Source organism: Phalaenopsis equestris, unplaced genomic scaffold (genome assembly GCF_001263595.1).
Source record: "Phalaenopsis equestris unplaced genomic scaffold, ASM126359v1 Scaffold000533, whole genome shotgun sequence".
NCBI classification, from domain to species: Eukaryota; Viridiplantae; Streptophyta; class Magnoliopsida; order Asparagales; family Orchidaceae; genus Phalaenopsis; species Phalaenopsis equestris.
This window is the reverse complement of record NW_018164973.1, coordinates 138,820-162,054: the sequence shown is the minus strand read 5'-3', so window position 1 is coordinate 162,054 and position 23,235 is coordinate 138,820. Positions and strand designations below refer to the sequence as shown.

The following is a 23,235-nucleotide window of genomic DNA, read 5'->3' as shown; positions in this document are numbered from 1 at the left end:
TTATATAGAATTCATATATTTAATAGATATTTGTAATTCACATATTTAATCATGCTTTATGAAATCTTAAAGATACAATAACTTTAAATCATTCATATCATAATACATTAAACAAAATGATCAAATATTTTTTGATAATTTGTTAACTTCAGTTACATTACATAACTCATTCATAAAATCATGAATATAATATTGAACTAGTCATTAACTAAAACACCGGTATTTGCTCTCGTAACTTAACTATCTCATCAACATATTCTCCATCGTTTATCCAAAAGTTAGACAATATCATTTTTAATATCCATCATCGATTGCCCCAATCGATACTCATATGCTTTAGAAGATACTGATTTATTTTCATCTACACTTGTAAAGTCAATGCCAGAATACGATGATGACATCGTATGCAATTATGTAGTGCTAATTTTAACCTTTTTTTTTGAAAAAATAAGTAGGCATCTCATAGAATGACCTACTTTTTCTTCCCAATCTCTTTTCATCGATACCGCATAATGATGAGTGACTCTTTATAGAAATTTCTTTTCTTTCACGCACAATTTAGCTAGCTCTTTCAAAGTCCGGAATATGATATTTTGTGGTGAAAAATAATTTAAGAAATTTTCATTGTAATGAATACCGAGGATCTACAAAATAATATTTTTCTGTTAGAATAATTAGTATAAACATTTCACTTTAAGTCCTTTGTATTTACAGTCATTCTATCAGTCCAAATAAATCACAAAAGAAAAATAGTGTGGTATTTTTGTTAATACTAGTAAACCATCATTAATTTAAATCAAAGTTAGATTTGAACAAAAAAATCTATCCAATCTCATTAATTTAAAAACTTTCAAGGTAATTTCTTATTATAACATCCATGCATACACTCACGCATAGATAGTTTTTTATATATCAATACATTTACACATCTACATTTATTCAAAGTTGAATTCATAAATTTATGTGTATATGCATTTATAAAAAAGATATTTATAATTGCAAAAAGAAAGGGCTTTGGCTCACAAACAAATTAAAAAGTCATATTGTTTTGATCTAGAAAGCAAAGAATATATTTCAATTTATTTATAACTTAATTCTTTACAAATTAAATAAATTGCTACAACAACAGAATAAGTATAAAGTGCAATCTTTAACCCAAAAAAGAAGAAGAAACTATTGATGCTAATGCAACACTCCAGGGAGTTATCCTATATCAATATATCACACACAATGTGCTATTTTCCAAGTCTAATTTTTCTTTACCAAGCAAGGAAACTTGATGCAAGAATTGGCTCGAATGTCTGACTTCCACCTGCCGCAATATTAAGCATATTCTCAATTACTATCATCGTGTTCATTCCTGTGTATGATCACACTATTAAGCAGGAATTAGTTTACCATGGGTTTAACAATGCTTATGACATCAACATCAAATTGAAGGAAATGGGTGCAAAAGCAAAAAGTATACAACAAAATGATACAGAGGTGCATTTGAAAACTTTTGCTGAATTACTTTATCAGAATTTATGTAAGGCTTTATGGAGTATCTTTCCACATCTTTGAAATCCGTTCCGTACATTCCTGACGACAATCAGCAGAAGAGGTTCTTGAAACCTAATTATGAACCCCTTACAGAAATGATTCTAATCGAAAAAACTTAAGAGACAAAAAAGATTGGCACTTTAGTGAGAAACAAATCAAATCGTTACAAAATATTTGTATGTGATGCTTATAAATAGCATTGCAGGAAACCTTAAGCTGTTCCACAAATGCCTGGAGTTCATTTCCCACTCATTAATCTTCCTTCAGTCCATAATTTCAAACATAGCCAGTACATGATTCAATTGAGGAAACAAAAACAAAACTAATAATCAAATCAAGGCATCTTGAAATTGCCAGCAAGAAAGAAGACTAAAAAGGAAGATATCTAGACCAAGGAAACAGCGTAGTAGGGAAGCTTATAAAATAAAGAAATATTTTGAATAGAACCGCTATGGGATAATGCAAACAAAATCCAAGCGCAAAAACATCTCTCTTCAAATTGTCTTATTCTCAGATCTTACCTTAAGAGTAAGGGACACAAGAAGGCTGGCAAGATGCGAAAGATGTGGTCTTTCGGCGACAGAGAATTGTGAAGAGGTCATGAAGGTCGTGGTCTTTCTCGTTCACAAGGAGGTTGCTCTCGGAGCTATGGCACGATTTTTTCACGGTAAGAAATGATTGAAGGTAGCGAACCAAAGGGTAAAGCAGGAAAAAAAATAAACACAATGCGAGACAAGAACCTTCAGGTACGGTCACATTTTAATAAAATCCATGCCGCGGTTAGAACTGCGGTCCACCCGAACACACGATTTAAACGCATTATTACCCAACTTGATTTATAACTCGGTCTTGAACACTGAAACAAATGTCCCCTAATCCCCTTCAAGAAAATGCCTCATCTTCCTCCTAATCGCCTTGAACATGAAACCTTGTGGAAGCTATGAAAGAATATGATTAAAAAAAAAACAATGTATCATCAAAAAATAGGTTGATCGAATAGCAAATTCCCAAGGATGAAAGTGTTGGTATGATTCCATCTAGTAGGGCTTAATATACCACAGTTTTTGTAGTTACATGCTCTGTAAACTTGGAATTTTTGTATTGCTTGAACCATTTGATAAGGTGGAGAAATGTTATCAACATATCTTGAAAAATGCAAGATATGATAGTCGTTTTATATATTAAATATAAAATATTCTTTGTATACTATTCAATAAATTTTCTTGAATAAACTTATATCAACTTTACAAATTACAGCTTTACAAATTACAATATCAAATGTACGAGAAGATTTAAGGTTTCAACAAATGAAGTATATTATTATTCACAAACCAAAATCCAAATGCCTAGGCAAAGACATTATCTAAAAAACAAAATTTTATCCATTCTAAAAACTATATTAGACTTTCTCCTGATATTTATTTTTCTAGCATATCCAATTGCTTACTGGAGCAATTACACTTGTCCTTCCCTTTTTTGAAATCCACTTATTACTTTAAAATACAAAAAAATCAAGTGACTTGGATGTTGACGAAGCCGACTTATTAAAGTCCCAAAACATTTGTCTAACAAATCCCAATTTTATTGTTTGATGTGGTATTTTTGTCTTGACCATGTCAAATTGGATTGAGACAAGTAGCAACCAGTTTTTGTCATGCTGATTTTTTTTTAAGTAAATATGCACAATTAGCACACAATTCTTACGCATTTACATATCTTACACCTAAACTTTCATATTTACATACGTTCGGTACTTTAAACATTTGGATGAAAAGGTGTATTTCACTTTTAAAAGTGGCAATAGTGCTATGTTTTATATGATATTACAGATTTAAGTGCTATGTGTGTAAAAATGAAAGTTTAGATGTGGGATATGTAAATACATAAGAATTGTGCTATGTATGCAAATGTTCACTTTTTAAGGAAAATAAATACCGCAAGTGATACTAGAGTTAACCCAAACTATAATGAAAACACAAATATTATTGCTGAAATTCAAATAGGTTATAATGACGACTCCTCAACATAAACAATACAAAAATGCAAACAGAAAGGATAACGACGACACTGCAAAAAATAAGAAAGGAAGTAACACAACACATAAATTTGTCTCTCTAGTGGAGAGTGGCAGGATCAGAAGGGAGTGGCGATAGTGCTAGAAGATAATGGCCAACAAGTGGCAGGAGCGCGAGAAATGGTGGCGACAGGAAGAGGGTTAGAGGTCTAGTCGACACAGAGAAGGGCTAGGAGGCCTGTGTGATGGCCGGAAGGGGATTAGAGAGTGGCTGCGGTGGACCTGGATAGCATTAGGCATATGGTGGTGCGTCGGACGACAGTAGAAATAGATGTATAGAGGCTGGACAACTACTGGACGAGGTGAGGGTGGAATGGACCGCCACAGGAATAGGTGCTGGTGGGTTGGGCAGCAGCATAAACAAACCCTGGAGGGGTTGGCGGCAGCAATAACTGCCTAGAAGGGCTTGATGACAGTACGAAAGAACCCAAAGGCCTAGACAACGGTGGGAAGATGGTTAGAAGGTGGCTTGCGACTGCTGGAAGGGGACTAGAGGCTTGGACAATAGCAGGGAAGATGGTTTGTGGTTGCTAGAAGTGGGGCCAGAGGGCGTTGCAGAAGGCTAAATGCCTCGTCGGGGTCGAGCTACAGCCGGAGCACTATCTAGACCTTTGGAGACGGTCACCACCTCGGACGAGTTACAACCGGAGCACTTTCTCGTCGTCGGGTACATCCCTTGGAGGGGAAGAACACCTCAAAGGCATCAATTGAAATCAACAATCATAAAAAACCTTCCATACTCTAGGCAAACACAACATAACATATGACTAGGGATTCTTGTGGAAGTATATGTTTATAATTGCTGATTTGCACTGTTACTAAAAAAATGCCCTTGTTTTCTTGAATTCTATATTTACCCTATCTTTCTAACTCAAATAAGATGTTCTTCTTGTCCATTGTTCATGTATTTTTACCGGAGGTGAAATAACTCAAATAAGATGTTCTTCTTTTCCATTGTTCGTGTAATTTTACAAGAGGTGAAATAACACTAGGAAATGAGTCTATTGATTATAAGCTTCACTAGACTTTTAATTTCTCACTAATAGTGGTGTATATCTTGTTTCTTGCCATAGATTGTTAATGTTTTTTAAATCATTCAAGAGAGATGTATTACTAAATCTTAAGGTGTTTACCTCTAGATGTCTAATTTTTAAAGTTTTAGAATGCATTTTTGGGCTTGCCTATTGGTGGGGCAAGCTAAAATTTCTTCGACAAAGCCAAGGAGATGTTCTGCCCAAGGCAGATGCCTTAGGCACCCATGGTTTTACACTCCATAAGTGACACAACCACGCAATGTTATAATGCAAGTAAACATAAATTAAATGATTACAAAACACTAAAATTTATTTTTTCTCTTTATATATTAAGATGTCTCAATGTTATTTCTAGAGCTTGTAAAATATAAGGAAAATAAAACATAAGCTGATTCAAATATCCATCCGATCGCTCGTTGCTCCCTCAACAACTTACTTACCATTGCTCCCTCACTAATTTGCTTCCTTACAAAATCATTTTATCATTGTTTCACCCACACTTTCTCGTGCCATAATCTCACCATCTCTCTTGATAATTACTCCGACATTGATTTGTTCGCTTGATTAATCTTCCTCATTGACTTGCTCCGACATTGATTAATCTTCCTCATTGACTCACTCCTCTCCGACTTCTTTGAATTGCTTAATCTCCCCAACTCACCAACTTGTGCCACTCATCTTTGTTGCATGCAAACTCGCTAGTTCATTTATGGTCTCTCTTTTATTTAAGAAGCTGAAGGTTTTGACTCTGTCTGATCCTCTCAGTGGATCTCCAAAGCTTATTATTTGGCTTAAATACAAAGGGATTTAACATTTTTTTCTGATTCTTACAGTTTATATGGCATGATTCTAGGGTTTTGAGATCTTTGGGATTTGGATTGTATTTTGTTTTTCTTATATGGATATGTTTATAATATACTTTAGTTTATCCATCTCAACTAGGCGCTTGGCTCACAAATTATAAACAACAGTTTTATGTCTCTGTTATTATATTTTGGAGTTAGAATACAAATAAAATGATTACGAAGTTTGAAGTTTGTAATTTATGTAATTTCAATCATTTTTTAATTTATAAAATATATAAATTATAAAGTTTGCAGGGTTTACACCCCATCCCTTAATGGTAAGCTCCCTGCTTTGCCTCTTTTAGACCTTGATCGTTTTTAGATGCTGTCATCCATGACGTAATCCTTGCATGTTCTACTATAATCCAATTGATTCTTATACGCATTAGTTGAATAGATTGTCCTTGAATACAAATAAAATGATTACAAAGTTTGAATTTTGGAATTTATAAAGTTTGCTCTTACATTTAATTTTAATCATTTTTTTAATTTATAAAAATTTAAGTTATAGTGTTTGCCGACACCCTGCTTCTTAATGGTAAAACTCCTAGCTTTGCCTGTCTTTTAAATACTGATAATTTTTAGATTTTGTTATCTCTGATGTAATCCTTGCATGTTATGCCCTAATCCATATGATTGTTATATTAGTTGTCTAGATTGTCCTTGAAATTTTTAATTTTTTATGTTTGAAATCTACTTCATACTTTGTTTGATTTCTTCGGGAAACTTTTTTATTACTGTAAATATAGAGGTCATATTGTTAATTCCAGTAACTTTTCCATTTTCTAAATTAAATAGGATAATCATACAGCTGCTTAAGTTCATGTGTGCACCGTACATATTGCTTTATAGTAACCGGGGCGTTTTATTTTGATCCAAGCTTATCCTTATTCTCACCTGCAGTTTCCTTGGAAGGAGATATCAATTATGCCTGTCCAATGGCATGCCTTAGCTCTGGGTTTGTTTGCATCTATTATAGCACCATTTGGAGGATTCTTTGCCAGCGGTTTTAAAAGGGCTTTCAAACTAAAGGTTCTTTGTTCTTCAGTTAAAGATTAAAATTGTAAGAACTTGTAGTAAATTATGGAAAATGGTCTTTTTTGCTGAATTTGTATTCTTCTTCTCAGGATTTTGGTGATAGTATTCCAGGACATGGTGGCATCACAGATAGAATGGATTGTCAAGTAAGTGACTACAATTCAATGAACTTTTAGTTGACAATATTTATGACTACTTTGTTTGCTGTTTAGATTTCCTTTTTGCTTATTCTGAGCAGTGTAATTGAAACTTTCTTAATTGATTAGTGGTTTTTGCTACTAAGTAAATACATTGCCTTTATTCATTGCGGGTATAAATTCTTGAGTCCATTCATAGCTAGCTATACTGTGTATGTCTTATAGAGGGATGCACATAATTACCTATGTCAACACTAAGTCAAAGTTCTTATCGATTTAACCAGTTGGCTTCAAAGACTGGTTGTGAGCGGGTGTCTCGAGCTCCTGCTTAGAGATTGTTTAGAATTTGTTTTCTGTTATTTTGGGCTTTCTATTAGAAATGTTGCTCCGAGTTTGGTAAAATCTTCTCATCTCGTTATCTTTTTGAGAGGAGGACTTTGTATTTTTATGCTATTCATTTATTTTTATTTCATATATTTGGAAATGGATTTTTCTATTCCTTTTGACCCCCATTGATTTACGTTATTCTTAATCGAACCATGTAAATCTGGATATTTTTATTTGCATTGTTGTTTTGTTGTTCTTTATCATATTTGTGATTAGTGCTAATTTTTCTTTATCCTAGCATGATTCTTTTACAACTTTTCGCTCTCTCAAAGAGTAGTATTGATTTGGGTTGGGTCTTCTATTGCAACAAATTAGTATCAGACCTACTTGATTGTATTTAGGAAATGATGTCATGCAGTGTTTCAAAGTTCTATCAACGCTATTAAGCATGAGTTTGAGAAGTTTAATAGGAATAATAATTTCAGCTTTTACAAACGAAGATGGAAACTAGTTTTGTCTAAGGATTTGCTCAAGGCTTCAATGAGGAAGTATTTCCAATGCATAGAAATAAGAGAAGGATAAGAAAGCCCTGAACTGAATTATTCTCAGTTCGAGAGAGTTTTTTACAATGTAGCAAATTGGAGCACTATACAATATATATATATATATATATTGAAAAAAGCCCAAGGGCTAATATATTAAAGAAAAAAGATACAAATATATTGTATGAGTGGGCCTAAAAATAGGCACCCAACCCACACAGTACACTCCCACCCCACACAGTACAACAAATACAAAAAAGTTAAAAAGTAGTACATATAAAAATAAAAAAAACCCAAAACCACCAGGGTGCTGAAAAAGTGAGGGTCATCCCAATCTAGTCCTGCCTCTGGCTCTAGTTCTCGGAAGGGATTCAGCTAACAGATTGGTAAGGTGCGTACCATTACCCGAAGTAACCAAAGTATTATTCATAAGACTCTTGAGTTCAAGTAGATCTCCATTCTGTTATATATATATATATATATATATATATAAATGGTTGAAATCTATCTACATGATGATGCTATTTAATAATTATCTATTTTAAACATAATTTAATTCTTGCATGGAAGGTACATAATCAAAATAGAAATTGGATGCATACAATAAACATATGTTGTATCTAGTTTATAATGAAAATTGAAGAGGAAAATTAAGTTTTGATCTTAGGCTTTATCAATCTCTTATAAGCTCATCATTGTGTGTATTGCATTGGAAGGCACTATTTTTTATGGCAGAGTTGAACTTTACTTTCTATTAATGAGTTAAGAAGGTGCAAGTTCAAAGCCTAGTTGAAGGGTTGTTTGTAAGAACATGTAGAAACTTGGAGATGCCTGAAATTTAGATGAAGTTTTAGTTTGTTATGGAAAGTAATAAATTTAATGTTTTTTTAGTAGAAAGTTTGACTATAGGAATTCTATTAGATGTATTTTCTATATTAGGTTATCTAATTAGAGATCTAATTACGAGATCATTCCTTTATTAGAGATATTCCTAATCTATACCGATTGAAGTGTAGATAAATATATAATATATGGTTTGAATCGAGGAATAAGAAGGAAATAGCTCTTTTGCTTCACATGGTGTTAGAGCCACGCATGGCTTGTCACTTCTGCTCCTCGGTTTGGTGTCATTTTCTGCACTCATTATTCACATCATTCATTCAAATCGTTCGTTCGTTTCTGTCGTATGCATCGTCTGCTTATCTTTGTCTGTATCACTCGTTTGTTTCATTTGAATCGCTTGTCTGCTTTGCTTGAATCACTCGTTTGAATCCTGCGATAGGATTTGGGCATCATTCAAATCTTCGTTTGCTTCGTCTTCATTTTGCGATGTCGGTCGTTCAAATTTCATCATTCATCATGAGTGTTCATCTCCTGTGGCTACGTTCATCGTGCTTGGATGTATTTGATGATTGTTGAACTATTTTTCGGGGCGTTTGTATCTTACGGCTCGATATTGTTCCTCACAAACTTTCGTCTCGCTCTTTCGGTTGGTCCGTGCTATTGAATTAAGGAGTCCATTGGGATTACTGATTCAATTACCTTGAATATTTGGTGATAATCATGGTTGTTGAATAAAAACATGTGACAAGTTTAGTTTCATTAATGGCTAAAATTACTGATTAAAAGTTAATGACGTCCATTATTTTTGTTAGAATAAAACTTTGAGACTTTACTTGAGAACTGTTTCTTAAGAGAGTCATCTCATTGATAATTCCCCAACTGAGACTGATCTAAATTATTCTTAGTGGATGATAGTTGATGCCCAACTCTTGATATAAATGGCGAACTCTATGGAACCTGATCAATTTAGTCATATTACTCGTTTTGACTATTAATGGTGTGATGGAGAAATTGACATTTATGCATTCTGGCAGAAAATATTTCTCGAATATTTAATGTATGCAAGGAGTTTTATCAAGTTGGACAACATGATCAGTCACTTAACGCTTATCTTATGCACTTTAAATATGTTATGAAGAATTGAGTGCACTACTACCCTTTACTACTGATTTATGGATTCAATAGGCTCAAAGAGAATAAATGACTATTATGAATTTTCTAGCTGACCTCAACTGTCATATGAAGGTGTCAAATGACATATCCTATCTGACTCGGGAGTTACTACTTTGAGAAAAGTCTATACTAGTGTGCTGCATACTATTCCGAGTTCTCAGACTTCATTTGTGCAAAAATCTAATGCTCTTGCTAGCCAGAAAAATACAAACATCAGTAAACCTTAGCCTCAAGGAAATTATGGAAGCGAAACTTCATTTTTTGGAAATCAAGACTAGAGGGTATACTATTACTTCCATGAACCTGGTCATACGAAGAGAACATGCCAATGTTGTTAAAAAAGAATTAGAAGCATTCTAAATCACAGCCAGCTAACATGGTCACTACTAATGAGGCCTCTTAGAGTCAAGTTTTCTATGCGGATGACTATGCTAAATTCATCAAATTTCAGGAAGCATTCAAGAAATTTTTCTCTATCACTGCCCTTGCTTGTCAGGTAACAATGATATTTGTCTTCTCTTCTCTTTCACACAATGGTTTAGTAGTTATGGTACTACGGATCATATGCAAGTAATCCAAAACTCTTTTTCACCTTTCATAAACATCTTTCTTTCGTCATCCTAACAAATGAATCTATCTCTAATATTTTTGGGTTTAGCCCCATCAACGCAATACTTACATTACCTTCAATTTATGTCCATACTTCATCTCAATTTTTTTTAATCTTATCTCTATTAGCAAAATTATAAGTGTTGTTAATTGTTGTATCTTATTCTTTCCTGACCATTACCTGTTTCAGAATCTTTTGACGAAGTAGAATATTGATAAATGACGAAATTTGGGGATTTACATTTTGAATAACAAACTATCTTGATCCATAGTCTGTTCTAACACCTTATCTTCTTTTCAGGTCTATTATCAATTAAAGCATTCATCACTACCAACGTTAAAAAGTTATACCTAAAGTTTCAACAATTATTATCTTTAGATTGAGTCGTGTCAATTAGCGAAATATTATCTTTTGTGTTTTGTTCTCAAAATTAATTAAAGAGTTAGTTATAATTTTGAGTTGGTTCATTCTAATGTTCGGGGACCTTATCTAGCTTTATCTAATGTATTTCAATATTTTGTCACTTTTTTGGATGATTTTTCTTGTATGACTTTGCTCTATTTTAAATCTCGTATCGAGTTACTGTCACATTTTTCAATTCTTTTGTGCCAAAATTAAAACCCAGTTTAATGTTTCGGTTTTGAAAGGTGATGATGTCAAATAATATTTTTATGCACCTTTTCAGGCATACATGTAGAAAACAGGATGCTTTACTAGTCATCTATGTCGATACTCCATCCTAAAATGGATTAACTGAAAGAAAAAAAACATATATCTTCTTGTGATGGCTAGAGCTCTTTTGTTTGAAACAAATGTGCTTAAACGGTTCTGTGTTGATGTAGTTTCTACTACAATTTTTTTAATCATTTGGATGCCTTCTACTATTTTATAAAATCAAACTACCTACCATGTTTTATTTCCAACTCTCTTTCCTATTAAATCATGAATTTTTGAGTGTGCTTGTTTTATTCGTGATACTCGTCCATAAATTTCTAAGTTAGACCTTCTGTTATTAAGGCATGTCTTTCTAGGATATTCTCGTTTGTAAAAAATAAAAAAAATAATAATTGTTTTTCCTTCTTAGACAAGTATATGGGTTATGCTGATGTTACCTTTCATGAATATATCTCATTCCTTGGTGACTCGTCATTGCCTAAATCCTCACAAGATTTCAAGGAATTTTTAAATATGACTTCTTCCTCTAGCTCCGCCCCCACCACAAGATTTTGAGGAATTGGCGACTCTTCGTTGCCTTGTTTAGATCTTGCTCCAACTCCAACTCTACTACCAACACCTCATCCTAGACCACTTATCACTAATGCTTACTCTTGAAGACCTCGTCCTCATGATCCTTGTCTGACACCGGTATCTTCTTCAATGTATCCTCCTCCTATTGACCTTCAGTCACCTATTGCTCTTCGAAGAGGTAAACATCAATGTGCCTATCCAATTTTCTCGTGTTAACTACAATCAATAATCTTCTACTTTGTGTTTGCTTATTACATCTCTTGACTCTGTTGAGGTCCCGGGATATGTTCAACTAGCCCTATCCTATTTTGGGTGGCGAACCATAATGCTTGATGAAATGAATATCTTAACTGAAAACGAAATTTGGGAACTAATTGAACTATCTTCTGACAGGAAGGTTGTTAGCTGTAAATTGCTCTTTGCAATTCAGTTTCGTTTTGATGGATTTGTAGTCTATCTTAAAGCTCGGTTGGTTGCTAAGGGCTATGCTTAAACTTATGTTGATTTTGATTTCTCCTCTTTCTGTCCTTAGCTACAATGAATAACTGGCCCCTACACAAAGTTAATATGAATAATGCCTTTCTAATTCTGACAAGAAGGTATACAAGGAGCAATCTCTTGGATTTGTTGCTCAGGGGGGAGTTTGGGAAAGTTTGTCGTCTTCGGAAGTCATTATATGGTTTGAAGCAAAGTCTTCAACTATGATTTGAAAATTTTAGTTAAGCATTAAAATAGTTTGGGACAGAAAAGAAAAAGTGATCGCATTGTATTCGTCAAGCTATGTGCTCATGGGATTATTCTATTAGTAATTTATGTTGATGATATTATTATTACTAAAAGCGATGTGTAGTAAATCTTATCAGTGAAATTATTTCTCCAAAATCAGTTCGACACGAAGTTATAGGTTCCTTGAAATACTACTTGGGGATTGAGATATCAAATAACAAGAAGGGTATCATTCCATCTCAGTAGAAGTGTGTTTTGGATTTGCTAGTAGAAACTGAAAAATTAAGAGTCAAACCATACAGTACTTTGATGTTCATAATCAACATACCAACGATGGAGAGTCTTTTTGTTAATGCAATATGGTCCCTTCAAAAAAAATGGAGAGCCTTTTAATTATTTTGAATGATATAGAAAGTTAGTGGAAAAATTAAACTACCTCACGGTGACTTGCCCTGACAATGCTTATTAAGTTAACATTATAAGTAAGTTCATGTCTTCTCTCACAGTCCATCATTGGTCAGCTTTGGAACAAATATTGTGTTATTTCAAAGGAGCTCCTAAACAAGGTATTCTATATCAGAACTATGGGAAAATAAATATTGAATGTTTTTCTAATGTAGAATGGGCGAGTTCCAAGATTGATCAAAGATTTATTACTGAATATTGTATTTTTGTTAGTGACAAATTGGTCTCATGGAAGGGTAAGAAACATAATATAATGTTAAGGTCTATTGCAAAATTTGAGTATCGAACAAAATGACATAAGCTTAGAATGAATTGATGTGGTTCTTCCAACTCTTGATTGAAATGGATTTTAATATGACAATTCCATCAAAGCTGTGGTGTGATAACCAAGCTGCAATTCATATTTCTTCAAACCCTGTCATCAATGAACAAATTATGCATATTGAGATTGTCATTTTGTTCGTGAAACAATAAAATTTGATTTCTACAACTCATATAAAGACTGAAGAATAACTAGGGGACATATTCACAAACTCCTTTAATGAAGTTAGGGTCACCTATATTTGTAACAAGTGGGACATGATAAATATCTATTCTCTAACTTTAGGGGGAGTGTTATGGAAATTAATAAATCTAATGGTTGTATATTAGGAAGCTTGATTATATGAAATTTATTGAATGTATCTTCTTTATTTGGTAAGCTAATTAGAGGAGATCTAATTAGAGTATCTTTCCTCTATTAAGATATTCCTAATCTATAGAGATTGGAGTGCATGTAAACATGTAACATATGTCTCAATTGAGGAATAAGTAAGAAAGAGTTGTTTTGCTTCACATAGTCGAAAGTCCAAAAAGAAAGGTCCATATCACAAATGCATGGAGCATGAGCATTGGACATCTAATTGACGATTATCACAAAGAAAGCTCAAGGAAAAAGTTGATCAGAAAGGTAACCCTAGTTTTGAAGCAGCATTAGTCTTATAGGAGCAGGAAGATTTTTTAATTTATTTTTGACATTTTTGGATTATTATATTTCTTCTGCTGAAAATTATATTCTTAATCGTAGATGTCCATAACGCATGACATAACACATGATCCTTATTGATGGTGAAAATGTCTTTATGGCCAAAAAAACTATCTGTAAGGTTTTTGGGACTGGAACATTTAAGACCAATACATGGTAAGAGTTATGAGAACTTTGGGAAAGGTCATGCATGCGTTAGCTTTGAGGAACTTTATTTCATTAGTTTGTTTGAACTCCAATGGATGTAAATACATTATTAAACATGTCACATTATATGTTTTTTTAGGAATTAGGGGTGTGGTGGTTCTTAGGACAGCAACAAAACAATTTCTTTTTTCTTCTGGGCAGCATATGATTATAGGTGATGCATTAATTTTTTACTTGGATATTTTTTCTTGATCATGGCACATGTATTAGAGTTGGGCAAACATAGGTTTGCTTTGTGATTAGAATACTTGAAATTGGATTTATTGTAGCATTGTGATTTGAGAAAGCAACACAGATTGAAATTCCCTGTTGGAGTTCACAAGAGTAAGAGTACTAGAAATTTTATTCCTTTGACTCATGCAGCCTTGTTAGTGCTAGATTCAAGGGTGGTATTAGATTTAAACTTAGATGATGATTTATGTGTTTACATGTGAGTCTACTTTTGTAGAATAAAACGTCAGAAAGAATAAAGAGGGGGTGCTTTTGGATAGGACTAGATTTATTCTATCCAATATTGGTTTTAACATGTTTTTTAGGCAAAGGATATTAAATCACAATGATACTTAGAGGATAGGTCTTTATATATTGCTATTGAATTAATGACTTCTAAGGAGGTGCTCAGGTTATCCTATATATTATTCATTTCTAAGTTTCTTTCATGTCCAACTTGTGTCAAAAAGGTTAGAACCTATAGCACAGAAGTGCATTTCTCTTTTGTCTTTGATGCATTGATGCCAAGACAGCTGTATTCTTTTATTTTTTTTAGGGATGCCAAGCTCAATGAGTTAACCATGCTTCATTCGAATCAGTTTTGATGTAGAAGTCAACTTAGATTGATGATTTGGGAAAGACCAGAAAGTAGAAAGGTAAATCATATTTGATATTAAGCATAAATAGTTACATGAGAGCTCACTACATCAATCTATTGTATGTGAAGCGTAAGAGGAGATTACTTCTTCACAACTTGTAGAATTTATTGCTTCTCATGGGCTTAAAAGTTGACCCTACAACCTTTCTTGTTTTTATATGATTGTATATCCTATGAGTTGCTATGTCTAAGTAGTGATGATAGGCATCCAATTTATAGCTTTCATTGGAGTGAATTTTTTTTTGTAGAAAAATGTGTTTTTATATTGGGCTCAATTCCTCATAAGGAAAAGAGTTGTTAATTGAAAATGAATTTTCAAGCATAAAGAATAAACTGAATATGAAAATTTAATTAAATATGGAGTCCAATTAGTTGAATAAGGCCACATTTTAAACGAGATGTGGTCTTCAAGGTGATTTTATTGCTTGTTGTTAAGAGAGCTCTTTTCATACTTTTTTAGTAGCTATTGCAATGTAAGCCTTAGAGTTGGATCAAATGGTATAAAGATAGCATTTCTTCATGGGCATTTGAATAAGAAAATTCTTATGAATAAACCACAAAGGCTTGAACTCGTAGGAAAGTCAGAGGTATGTCTACTAGATAACTTTATATACCTTGATCAGCCAATGGTTTATGGAAGCTCCGTTCACTACTGTTTGTATCAGCAGCAGCTTTCAAGTATATCTTTTGTATATTTGTCCTTTTATATTGTTGACATGTTTATTTCATCTGGAAATAGATCATAGATCATGGAATTAAAAGTTTACTTGAGCATTAGCTTTGAAATGAAAGATCTTAGTTGTTAAGAAAGTTTTTGGGATAAACAGTAAGAATAGAATTGTGCTTTGTTTCTAATACAATAGGGATATTTTGAGAAAATGATAAAACCATTTTGGCTTGCAATCACACGACATATCATTTCTCATACTTGCAAGTCATTTTCATTTGTTTGCGGTAGCTGCTCACTCATCAAGAGAAGTACACGGATGTTTTTTATGCTATTATAATTGAAAGCATTATATTTGGACTTTTTGCATGTTAATATTGTAAATAGATATATGCTTATGTTTGATTGGGCTCATTGGGAAGTGTGCGTTGTGAAGATTCGAATGCCTTGACCACTCTTGAAAAAATAAAATAATGAAAATGAAAATGAGGTAGTTTACTGAAAGAGTCCTCGCCTATTTTTAAAAGTCAAATGAAATAATAGATTCGAATACCTAAAGATTTTACCCTCATTTTTCAAGGATTTTAATATTTAGGTTTGGGGTTTCCCATTGGCGCAACATTACCCCTCTTATTAACTGGAAAACACTTTCGTTTAAGGCTAGTCATTAGACGCTAAGTATTCAGACTAAATGTATAATAGCAATAAATTTAACATTTTAATTTATAAAACTATCACCGTTAGCTTAAACGTGGATGGTGGGGGAGATGATGATGAACCAGATTATTATCTTTCATTGCTCTGTCATCCCAAGTTGTCATGGTTCTTAGTCTATGTATTTAGAGGAGGTAGTCGGCCTTATGTACAGAAGGATTAACCCCTCCTGTTAACGAGAAAGTGTTTTCGATTAAAGCTAGTCATTAGATGCTAAGTATTCATATTTAATATATAGTAGCAACAAATTTAAAAATTTAATTTATAAAACCATCACCGTTGGTGGGGGTAATGATGATGAACTAGATCAAAATCTCATGGTTCTGTCATCCCAGGTTGTCATGGTTCTTAGTCTATGTAATTAGAGGAGGTAGTCAACCCCATGTAACAGAAGAATCATTTTCAACGGCCATAGGTTGCTTCGTTCAAGGGAATCTTGTAGACCCAAGGTGAATGATTGCTTAAGGAACAAATTTGAGTTGAACTTAGCTTACAAAGGTCTTCGTGTCCTATCAAGTATATCCTATGATTCACAACTTAAAGGGTAAAACCATTGGGGAACAAACATATTACAACTATAATTGTTTTACGATGAAGCCTTCTAGCTAAATCACTTAATGGAGCTTACTGGCCAAACCACCTAGTCATAAGTCTTTGGTCGTAATCCTTTTTTTGCATCGTCATTTGGTGGCAAAATCACTCGGAGAGAGAATTTGGGCCACATTATTTATTGGTAATGAGATTTTTTTGTACATGAATGTAGTAGTATGCTTGATATGATATTGGCTCTATGTTAGCTTGAGTCAACATTAGATATGTCCATCCCGATAAACAGTTGCAAATGATTGATGACTTATTGCTTTAAGCATTAAGTGATTAATTTTATTTGAATATTTTATAAATTTTATGATTTAAATTTTTGATTTTTATAAATCAACTTCATTCGGTTAAGATGTGCAATGAATATGCCCATCACCGGGAAAAAAATATTACCAAAATATCATTAAAAATAGTTGTTCAATCGACTCCAGTTCTCGTGAGGATCAAACTGACGTAATTTGAGCTCAATTTTGTCAAGTCTAGTTCCAATAGGGATCAAATTGGCTCATTGTGAGCTAGGTCTTGTCAACTCTAGTTTCTATAAAGAGGAGAATCAGACTGACCAAAGTGTGACTTATGTCCTTGTCCAATAGAGAAGGTGATTCTCCTAAAAGCATGCATAATTAATATTTTTCAACAAGTTGTTTAAAAAATTATATTTTTATAAGCTTTGATATATATATGCAGATTTTTCGAGATAAATATACCTTTAGCATAAGCATGCAATTCGCCCATGCAACATTCTCTGATCGGATTTAATCATTTAGGACAACGTCAGAGCACATGTTGGTGTTTAATACTTATAGTGCGTGATTCTTGGTATATTTATATGATTTTCTTGCACGAAATTTGAGGCATTTGATGTTCTTCAAGGCGGTGCGCTTGACTTGATATCAGTAAACTTGTATGCAATTCTTAATGCATTCAAACATTCTTCAAGGTGGTGCACTTGACGTTAAATTTTGGATAATGTGCAAGCTAGAGCATGTAAGATTTTATTTTGGGGTTCAAGTTCGCATTCTGTCAGCTATTTCAAGAGCGATGCAGATTGGGTGGCAGGCATGCAAGATCTCATTTTGGGGTCCTAAAGTTTGCATTCTATCTACTATTACAAGAGTAGGGTAGATCCGGTGGTAAGCATGCAAGATTTTGCCTAAAACCTTCTTGCAAAACACCTTCTTTGCTTGTGTAGTTGGGTTGGCAATCCGGTGGCGTATGTGCAAGATTTCACCTAAAGCCTTCTAGCGAAATGCTTTATGTTTGTTTGTGTGTTTGAGTTGTGGATTCATTAGTGTAGGTTTGCATTTGTGTGTATTAAAACCTTTTTCATTTAATTCGAGCTACAAATTTAGGCCTCATATGCATTAAGATTTTAAATTTATTCAGGCGGTGATATTTATTTGCATGTGTTTTTTAAGTAATGCGGGCCCCGCATAAGCATCTTTCTCTTGCATAAAAAAGGGAAGCTTGATGGTATCATTTGTATACCTTGGAGCTTTTTTGAGTGTAAAAGCTTTGTTGGTCCTTCAAATTTGCAGCTTGAGCTTTCAAAATAAGTTTTTTATTTCTTAAAATTTTATGTTTTGTTTATTTCTGTAGTTAGTCTTTCACTTGTTTAAGTTTATGAAATTTTGGTTAGCCTTAGGTGGTGTTTGGACAAATTTAATAGGACTTAGGACATGATTTTGTCTAAATCCAACCACAAAAAAAACAAAAAATAAATAAAAATTAAATCCAATGCTCTGTTAGATCAAAATTTTCCATCTTTCGTCTCTTTCGCTCATGTTTTGTCTTTGAAACGACGTAAATCAGAATTTAATAATACGATTTTGTAGAGGATTTATTCCGTTGTTGCTCGAACTCCATATTTGTTGCTGAGCTCCATCTATGTCACCAGATTTATTGGATTTGACAAAATCCGATTTAACGTAAATCCATGTTGCAACCAAACACCGTCTTAATTTAGGTTATGTTAGGCACATTTAAGTAATGTTTTAAGCCTAACTTAGGTTTTATTTACCATCAGTCGAAATTTCGACAGCCTTCTGGCATCATCCCTAGCGGGGGGATGCATTGGGAGCCTGGGTTTGACCACTGTGCTATGAAGAGCGCGTATATGTGGTTTGAACTCCACGACTTGATCTTCATACCCTACCACACCATAAAAAGTGTGTATACGCCACCTGCATATAATTCATATATTTATTTATCACGCTATGAAGAGTGTGTATATGTACTTAGTTTCGAATTGCCCACCGCGTCACAAGCTTCACGTATGAGTTTCACCCCACCACACTATGAATAGCTTGTATAGGGTTCCGCTCGACATACTCAATGTGCCACAATAGGGATTTCTAGTTTTTCTTGAGTTACTATTACATTTTGAGCATTGCGTATGAGTTTTACCCCACTTTGCTATAAAGAGCGTGTATAGAACTTTGTGCAACACACCAAACGTGCGGCAATAGACATTTTTGAAATTTGAGTTGCAAAAATTATAACTTTTGGGAGGTGAGGCGACGATTTTAGAACACCTGCATGAATCTCTCAATACAAGCTTACTCTCTCTCTCTCTCTCTCTCTCTTTCTTTCTGCATTACAATCATCTACATAATGCAAACACACACACCATTTCTTTTCCCCTCCACACTCTACACTCATGTACATAAACATTCAACACATGCTTAATGCCAAATCTAACTCAAATCCCTATACCAAACTCTTCTCTGTTTCACCATATACTCAATTAATATTGTCATTTGGCAGCAGATTTTGTGAAGATTTTCAACAGAGAAGAAAAGAAAAAGGAAAAAAAGTTGACTATCAACTAATAAAAGATAACTAACATTAATAAATCCTATTGAAAATGAACTCCGCTTCTCTGTTTTACTTTGAACTGAAATGAGGGCGCTGTATTTGTTTTGGGCTAGATTTTCATGGGTTGGAAGCGATTATAGGATGGCAGGGGAAGCTGGTGTACTTTGCAAAGGAATATGAGATGCTGTAGTTCGGTTCTGGTAGGTGGGTTTCGGTTTGCTGCTAAGTGGTTTTCGGTTTGCTGCTGTGTTTGGGTAGGAGGAAAAAACAATGCAGAAGGGGAAATGGGAATTTTGGACAGGATGCACATCCAAGGCTCGGGCATCAGAGCTTGATGTGCAAGGGTTGCTGATTCGTGAATGGGGATGCGAATAGGAAGGAAGTGGTGGTGCAGGGAGGTGGAAATTGGGTAAGTGACGAATGGGTAGGCATGGTTGTTTTAGGTGCTCAAAGTGAGGAAGGAGTTAGGGCTCCTTCTGTTGCGTCTTAGACAAAGTAAGGGTTGCTGTGCGTTGCATGAGTCCAAGTGAGAAAAGGGAGAGGGGGCGAGCTGGTGGAGTTGCGGGCTGAGGAGACACTCGGGTTGGTGCTACACACGAGGGGCAGAGAGAGAGAGAGAGAGAGAGAGAGAGAGAGAGAGGAGCACTGCCTGATGGCTAGAGCTTGAGGGTTTAGCAAGGATCAGAAAGAGGGATAGCTTGCGGTGAGATGGACAGAGGAACTGCAGGTTGGCTGGAGAAATAAACTGGAAGCTCGTTGTGGAAATGTCTTGTGTGCAGAGGGTAGAGGAAGCAGGAGCTGGATGCGGGCACGGTTCAGACGAGGAAATGGAGGGTGGGAGCTGGGCGTCATTCAGTTCAGAGAGAAGAGCAAGGGACGGTTATGACGTGGGTGGAATGACCGGTGAAGGTTGAGAGCATAGTGTTTAGGATAGAAAAAAAAGGTTACTTTCTGTGGAAGGAAATGAGGGTTTAATTTAAATTTAAAAAATTTTAAATATATTTTATTGCCTCAAATTATGTGTCGGTGATCTGGGAATGGAAACCTATGCAATATGGGTATTCTTTCCAGGTGAAGAAACAGTCCGGATGTTCGTGCAGTCTATTTTGCCATTAGAGCTTATTTGGCTGAATTTGTTAACTATTGTGACTATTGGGTCCAAATCATGTGCCACGTTTGATCCCTATTGTTTTTATCGTGCTTATTATTTTCGATCACAGAGCCTCTCCTTAGGTAATTTTGGCATCTCAGATGCGATCAAGCAGTTCACTTCATGAATTGGGGCCATTTTGGTTTTCAAAGTATTTTGACTCGATTCACTTGATGTTGTTTTCGATTGTTATTGTATTCATCAGCAAAATAAAATTTCATCTTTGGTTTTGCACTAAAACAAATTGATTTTTGTGTTGATCACAATATTATTCACTTGGCCGAAGATTAGTTGTACATGATAGAACCAAATATATTTATGTTTTTTATTATTTCATTGGATGAAATGCCAAAGATGGTGAAGTTATATTGAAGATTTACTTTAAGCTCAGTTCTACTAGCATGTTGATCAAAATGATCTTTGTTGTCAAATTTGGGCAATATTTAGATTTGATCGGTTTGTGTACTTGGTGATACTAGAACTTTTTAAGAAGAGGCGATTTTTTTTTTTTTTTTTTTGAGAGAGAGAGATTTACTTGGCTATTGACTTTGTTCTATGGAAAGGAGGATTTTATAGAAAGATGATTTGTAGATGTTTTATCAATAGGGTATTCAGGCAATTTTTAGTCTAAATTTTGATTCTACTTTCTATCCATTTATGAATGGCTCTATGGGACTGTGGGTGAGAGTGAAGGGTGAACTGACTACATTGGTTGTCTACCTAAGGAAAGGATTTTATATTATTTGTTATCCTTCTACTTTTGTACTCCAAGGCTGTTTTATTGTTATGTATTATATTTGTGAGTGTTGTTATACTTCTTTCTCCTATGTTAATCTTATTATTATTTTTTGGGCTTTATTGAGTGGTAGTTAGGTTTCTATTCCTACGGATTGTTCTCTATTCATTCTTGTTGAGTATTGCATCAGAGCCTGCGCAAAATTTTTTTTTTTATTGTTGCAATTTTCTTTCACAACATTTTGCCACATTAATTTTCATATAATTCATCCTTTATATCATTTTTGTATTAATTCTATGTACTCATTCAATATATGCCCAAACCAATTAAAGATTTAGTGAAATGTGTTCGTGTATATTTTTTAATTTAATTGAGATTTTTACATTTTCAAGTTTTTAATTAGTGTAGGTACGCCATTCCTTTAATTTATATAATCCCCACTTAAATACATAACTTTTATCATTATTATTTTCCTTATTAGATGGTCATAGCTGTGTTCGCATACATATACTATCAATCCTTCATCATGTCTCAGAACTTCTCAGTTGAGATGATTCTTAACCAGGTTCGGGCCTCTCTTCTGTTGTATTTTTTTCTTTCCAGTCTTTCTTCAAAACTCTAAGGAAGATTTACATACATACCGTTCAATTCCCATATATTTATGTTCCTACCTGTATTTCACCTTTGAAAAATAAAAAAGGTCGTATTTTTGATGTGATGTGAAAGATGTAGGTGGTATAAATATAAAAAGCAAAGTATAAGTGTTAGATATGTAATTGTGTGGTATGTATGTAAATTCCCTAAACTTCAATTATTGAGAAACAACTTAAAATGATTCCGCAGATATTGAGAAACCTCAGCCTGGAAGAGCAACAACTTCTGTACATGCAACTCGCCAAAATCATAAACGAAAGACAGTTTGTGCAGTCTTGAATCACTCACTCATTGCTGCTCCTTTCATCACCTGTACATGTGATTATCATCCATTGTCTGATTTTCTCACTTACTGAATGGCTCATATTTTACAAACCTGAGCTTGTACAGTCTTTGAAACTGTTACGTCATTTGGTTGCAGTTCAGAGAGGTCTGCCCATTCTTTGAAGCACTATTGTTGTCTCAGTGGATCTTCTTCTAATGCCTAATATAGCCAAGCATATTTGTCTGATGCAGTTATTATTACTTCAGGATTTCATGTATTAGTAGCCTTTGGCCTTAGCAGCATTATTATTTTTTGTTTGGGATAATTACTTACAGACCACCCAAAATATTGATATTTACTAATTAACTACACCGGTGATTTTTTGGCAAATTATTGAGAATCTGATAAAAATGAAAAATATATGTTGGGATTTTACCATGAATTTTGATATTTGAGTTAGAAATTGAAAAATGGATGAAAGAGGGTGGTTGATTTGTAAATACCAAGTTTTGGGTGGTCTGTACGTAATGGCCCCTTTTTGTTTATATTCTCTCTATTGGCAGTAATTTAAGGGGAACATTCAGGAAAGGGGCCGTTGGTGTATTAATGCTTGGGAGCTTACCTCTATCTTTGTAACCTTGCTTAATAATCTAATTGTCTTAATTGTTGTCTTAATGTTCTTTCTGGAATTATTTTTGGTGAAAAAAAGAAGAGGTTGAAGGAAAGAAGTGATTTTTTTTTTATTTTTTTATTTTTTTTACTTTTTTGGCATTTCTATATTTTAACATGCCATTATTTTAAACTAAAAAAAGTGAGAGACAACTTTCATTTAGAGAGAAGTGACATGTTAGTATTAAAGTTTAGGGGTTAGATATGTAAATACATATCTAACACATGTAATTTGTTTTGAAGCAAGCCTGCTTAATGCC

General features: G+C 34.0%; 1 protein-coding gene across 3 annotated transcripts in view; it reads left to right on the top strand.

Annotated features, from left to right (window-relative positions):
- The window catches only part of LOC110028842 (phosphatidate cytidylyltransferase 1-like), a 60,933-nt gene extending 37,911 nt beyond the window's left edge, over positions 1-23,022 (top strand). For 2 of the 3 annotated variants that reach the window (XM_020730858.1, XM_020730855.1), the window contains 4 exons: positions 6,399-6,527; positions 6,623-6,679; positions 21,869-21,952; positions 22,231-23,022. In XM_020730858.1, coding sequence (XP_020586517.1) covers positions 6,399-6,527; positions 6,623-6,679; positions 21,869-21,952; positions 22,231-22,320 — 360 coding nt within the window. In that variant the 3' untranslated portion in view covers positions 22,321-23,022. The remainder of the gene's footprint in view (positions 1-6,398; positions 6,528-6,622; positions 6,680-21,868; positions 21,953-22,230) is intronic. The other variant, XM_020730857.1, reaches the window with a different exon arrangement.
- Positions 23,023-23,235: the final 213 nt, after the last annotated feature.